At 40.2% G+C, this 4769-nt stretch overlaps 1 protein-coding gene across 1 annotated transcript; it reads left to right on the top strand.

Moving 5' to 3' along the window:
- Window positions 1-466: 466 nt before the first annotated feature.
- On the top strand, window positions 467-4283 carry LOC130974772 (LRR receptor-like serine/threonine-protein kinase GSO1). Its single transcript, XM_057899626.1, has 3 exons — window positions 467-2888; window positions 2943-3689; window positions 3901-4283. The coding sequence occupies exons 1-3, from the start codon at window positions 467-469 to the stop codon at window positions 4281-4283; spliced, it is 3552 nt and encodes a 1183-aa protein (XP_057755609.1).
- Window positions 4284-4769: the final 486 nt, after the last annotated feature.

Below are 4769 nucleotides of genomic sequence, written 5' to 3'. Positions count from 1 at the left end.
TTACAAATACACATACGATTTTGTAAACTGAAACCAATTCCTATCAAAGGAAATTGAACTACTATTGGCTTTCGTTCTCACTGGATTCTCCTTATCTTTCTCCTTGGTGTATATATAGCTAATTAATTAACACAATACACAAGTAGCAGACATGGCTAGAATAGTAGAAAGTTAGAAACTAGAAGGTGGTATTTTTGCCAGTCCTACTTATTTTCCATCATTTATTGACAATACTGCACTCTTCCACATAACACAAACCATACTTCCTTCAATCTTCATTCATTTCTCTGCCAATTCCCACACAATCCAAGAAACTGTAAAACCAACCACCACCGCTTTCCAACCTTCTAACATTAACTTCACCTTACCTTTTTCATTATCAAATATTACTATCAACTTCGTTCTTCTTCTCACAAACTAAACACCCATCACCATCGTCATTATCATTTACGTAAACTTCTCACTAATGATACTACTACTACTATTCTTCTTCCTGGGCCTTTCTAATGGCGCCAACAACGTGACTGAAACTACTCTCAAAGTTCTTTTGGAGGTGAAGTCATCGTTTCTTCAAGACCCACTGAAGGTTCTGGCGGATTGGAGATTCAACAACACTAACTACTGTTCATGGAATGGAATCACATGCAATGATGATAAAACCGTCGTGGGAATCAACCTATCTTCCTCTTCACTCAATGGCTCAATATCACCGTCACTCTCTCGTTTACAATCTCTTCTTCATCTTGACCTCTCTTCTAACAGTCTTGTGGGTCCCATCCCTGTCACTCTCACTAACCTCACTTCATTGGAGTCCCTTCTTCTTCTCTCCAACCAACTCACCGGTCACGTTCCCGCCGAGTTCGGCTCCATGCCCACTCTCCGAATCCTCAAACTCGGTGATAACCTACTCACTGGTTTTATTCCTCCTTCGCTTGGGAACCTCGTCAAGCTTAGCTTTCTTGGACTCGCCTATAACGCACTCGCTGGAACGATTCCAACTCATCTGGGTCAACTCACCGAGTTGCAGCAGCTGGTTCTTAAGGGAAATATGTTGACGGGGACGATTCCCGTTGAGTTAGGGAACTGCTCCAGTCTCCAGATACTCAACCTTGCAAGTAACAAGCTGACGGGTCAGTTACCGAGTCAACTCGGGGAGCTGAGTGAACTCACTGACTTGGTCCTCATGGATAACCAGCTTGTGGGTAACATTCCAAAGTCTCTTTTTCAACTGGGCAAGCTTCAAATTCTGGACTTGTCAATGAACAATCTCACTGGAGAGGTTCCAGGTGAGTTTGGAAACTTGAGAGAGTTACAGAACTTGAGTCTCTCTTGGAACCAATTTCATGGTAGTACTATTCCTAGTACTATGTGTTCCAATAATGCATCAAAGTTGGTGTCTTTGAGTATTTCAGATTGTGGGCTTCATGGTGTGATTCCAATTGAGTTAGCTCAGTGTGTAGCATTGAAGGTTCTTGATTTGGCTAATAACTCTCTCAGTGGTTCAATCTCTCCCTTCATTATTGGAAACCTTACAAATTTGGAGGAAATTTATTTGTACAGAAACAAGCTGAATGGTTCTTTTCCTAGAGAGATTGGGAAGCTTGGCAAGTTGCAAAGTTTGTCCCTTTTTGAGAATCAATTATCTGGGCAGATACCTTCGGAGATTGGTAACTGTCTAGGGTTGCAATTGATTGATCTTTTTGGGAACCAATTCAGTGGTGGGATTCCGATCACTATTGGAAGGCTTAAAGAGTTGAATTGGTTTCACCTTAGGAATAATAACCTTGAGGGGAAAATTCCTGCCACACTTGGTAACTGTCAAAAGATGAAGATGATTGATCTGGCAAATAATCAGCTATCAGGTTCAATTCCGGCAACATTAGGGTTCCTGAGAGGATTGGATCAGCTCATGCTATACAACAATTCTCTTGAAGGCAATCTTCCTCACCAGCTTGCAAATGTAGCAAACTTGACAAGAGTGAACCTTTCAAGGAACAAGCTTAATGGTAGTTTGGCTCCATTGTGTAGCTCAAGTTCATTTCTTTCCTTTGATGTAACTGATAATAAATTTGATGGTGTGATTCCCTTTCAATTGGGAAATTCACATTCTCTTGATAGGCTCAGATTAGGTAACAATAGATTTTCTGGTGAAATTCCAAGGACATTGGGGAAAATCACTGAGATGACATTGTTAGACTTATCAAGAAACTCACTCTCTGGACCAATACCAGATGAGCTTTCCTTGTGTCACAATCTTTCCCACATTGATCTGAACAACAATTCGCTGACTGGACCGATACCATCGTGGCTCGGAACCTTGCCGGAACTGGGAGAGCTTAAGCTCTCGTTCAATCAACTTTCTGGGTCTCTTCCATTAGGCCTATTCAATTGTACAAAGTTGCTAGTACTCTGCCTTGATGGAAATTCCCTTAATGGAAGCCTCCCAGGGCATATTGGTAATCTTACATCACTGAATGTCCTTAGGCTTGGCCAAAACAATCTAACTGGGTCAATTCCTCAAACAGTTGGTAGGCTAATCAACCTTTATGAGCTGCAGCTTTCAAGAAATGGATTCAGTGGTGAGATTCCGTTTGAGATTGGAAACCTTCAGAATCTTCAAAACATTCTGGACCTCAGTTACAATAATCTCTCTGGTGAGATCCCAAGTTCAATTCGTTCGCTTTTGAAATTGCAAGCTCTTAATCTTTCCCACAATCAACTCAGTGGTGGAGTCCCTCTGCTGCTTGGTGAAATGTCAAGCTTGGACCAACTTGATCTCTCTTACAATAATTTACAAGGCCAGCTGGATATGCGATTCTGCCGCCGCTGGCCTTTGGAAGCTTTTGCCGGGAACCTTCACCTTTGCGGCGCCTCTAAGTGCAGCAAAGGCAATGGTTACAGCAATAAGCTACCAATGATGAGTCTGTCAGCACTAGTTATAGTCTCTTCCGTTTCAAGTATTGTTGCAATTGCAATACTAATGTTTGCAGGCAGAGTTTTCCTTAAAAACAAGCAAGAAATTTTTAGGAAGTTTGGTGAAGTGAATTGCATTTACTCCTCTTCTTCACATGCAAAGAAGCGATTTCTGCTTCCTCTTAACATTGGTGGGAACCGAGAATTCAGGTGGGAAGATATCATGGATGCTACAAACAATCTAAGTGAGGAATTCATCATTGGTTCTGGAGGTTCCGGGACGGTGTACCGAGCCGAATGGGCCACCGGAGAGACAGTAGCTGTGAAGAAGATTTCATTCAAAGATGAGTATCTCTTAAACAAGAGCTTCATAAGAGAAATGAAGACTTTGGGGAGGATTAGGCATAGACATTTGGTGAAACTGATTGGTTGTTGTAGCAACAGAAAGAAAGGATGTTCAGGTTGGAATCTGCTGATATATGAGTACATGAAGAATGGGAGTGTGTGGGATTGGCTTCATGGAAGAACATTGAAGGAAAAAGGGATCCTTGATTGGGATGCAAGGTTCAGAATTGCTGTGGGATTGGCTCATGGATTAGAGTACCTTCATCATGATTGTGTTCCAAAGATTATTCATAGGGACATCAAGACCAGTAACATATTGCTGGATTCAAAGATGGATGCACATTTGGGTGATTTTGGACTTGCAAAAGCACTCATTGACAATTCTGACTCCACTTCCTGTTTTGCTGGCTCTTATGGTTACATAGCCCCTGGTAATAATCATCATGCTGCTCATTATAACTCTTCTTTCTCTCAAATTGTTTTATCCAACTTATTATTTTTTACCAAGATGTCCAACTCATTTAGTAGGATCAAACTTAGTTGAATAACAATTACATAGGTTTGTTAGGACTTAGAATGATAGCAATAGTAGAACTGTTACTTGATGAGGAAGTTAACTAATATTGGGATATTGTCCATCAGAGTATGCATACACAATGAAGGCAACAGAGAAGAGTGACGTGTACAGTATGGGAATTGTGTTTATGGAACTTGTAAGTGGCAAAATGCCAACAGATGAAGCTTTCAGGGGAAACATGGACATGGTGAGATGGGTGGAGATGCACTTCCACAACCAAGATGCCGCCATGCGTCAGGAGCTCATAGATCCTGAGCTGAAGCCGCCTTTACCCACCGAGGAGTTTGCCGCGTTCCAAGTGGTTGAGATAGCCACGCAGTGTACAAAAACTGCACCACAGGAGAGGCCATCTTCAAGGCAAGTTTGTGATCTTCTTCAGCATGTTGCCAAAAACAAGAGATTCAAATTTGAGAAGAAGGAACTTTGGGAGTCAACACAAGTGATCTGAGTTTTCCTTCCACTATATGGATTAATTAAAAGGGTAGGCATGCTTAGTAATTTCATGTTATTTAAGGATTTAAACTTTAAAGACATAATTTATCATAGGGAGTTTTGGTATGATCGTTTGTTTCATGCAGCGAAATCTAATAGTACAAGGTTTAGTTAATTTTCACTGGTTTTTTCGTTTTCTTAGAGTAATTTTTATTGTTTCAATCATCTTACGTCCTTCCAGAAGTAATTCTAACTAGTTTTATTTTATTCTCCTGTCCAATGCACGCCAAATTATATTAAAATTATAAATACTATTTGATATTATTACATAAACCATATATATAACCGTAAAATTGTAGTAGAGCTTGTAAAATTTTAAGTTAATTTTCATCCTATTTCTGTAACTCTTTAAGTAAAAATTAGTTAATTTTGATCCGATTCATCTTGTGATCCACTCATGACTTCACACTTCAGTAGACTGTCACGTGTTTTTATATTTTAT

Source organism: Arachis stenosperma, chromosome 4 (genome assembly GCF_014773155.1).
Source record: "Arachis stenosperma cultivar V10309 chromosome 4, arast.V10309.gnm1.PFL2, whole genome shotgun sequence".
In the NCBI taxonomy this organism is placed as follows: domain Eukaryota; kingdom Viridiplantae; phylum Streptophyta; class Magnoliopsida; order Fabales; family Fabaceae; genus Arachis; species Arachis stenosperma.
This window is presented reverse-complemented; position numbering and strand designations above follow the sequence as displayed.

Coding starts and splice junctions, on each gene's coding strand:
- LOC130974772 (XM_057899626.1), top strand. CDS start 467: ATGATACTACTACTACTATTCTTCTTCCTGGGCCTTTCTAATGGCGCC. Junction 2,889..2,942: donor CGCCTCTAAGTGCAGCAAAG/GCAATGGTTACA, acceptor CACTAGTTATAG/TCTCTTCCGTTTCAAGTATT. Junction 3,690..3,900: donor TTATGGTTACATAGCCCCTG/GTAATAATCATC, acceptor ATTGTCCATCAG/AGTATGCATACACAATGAAG.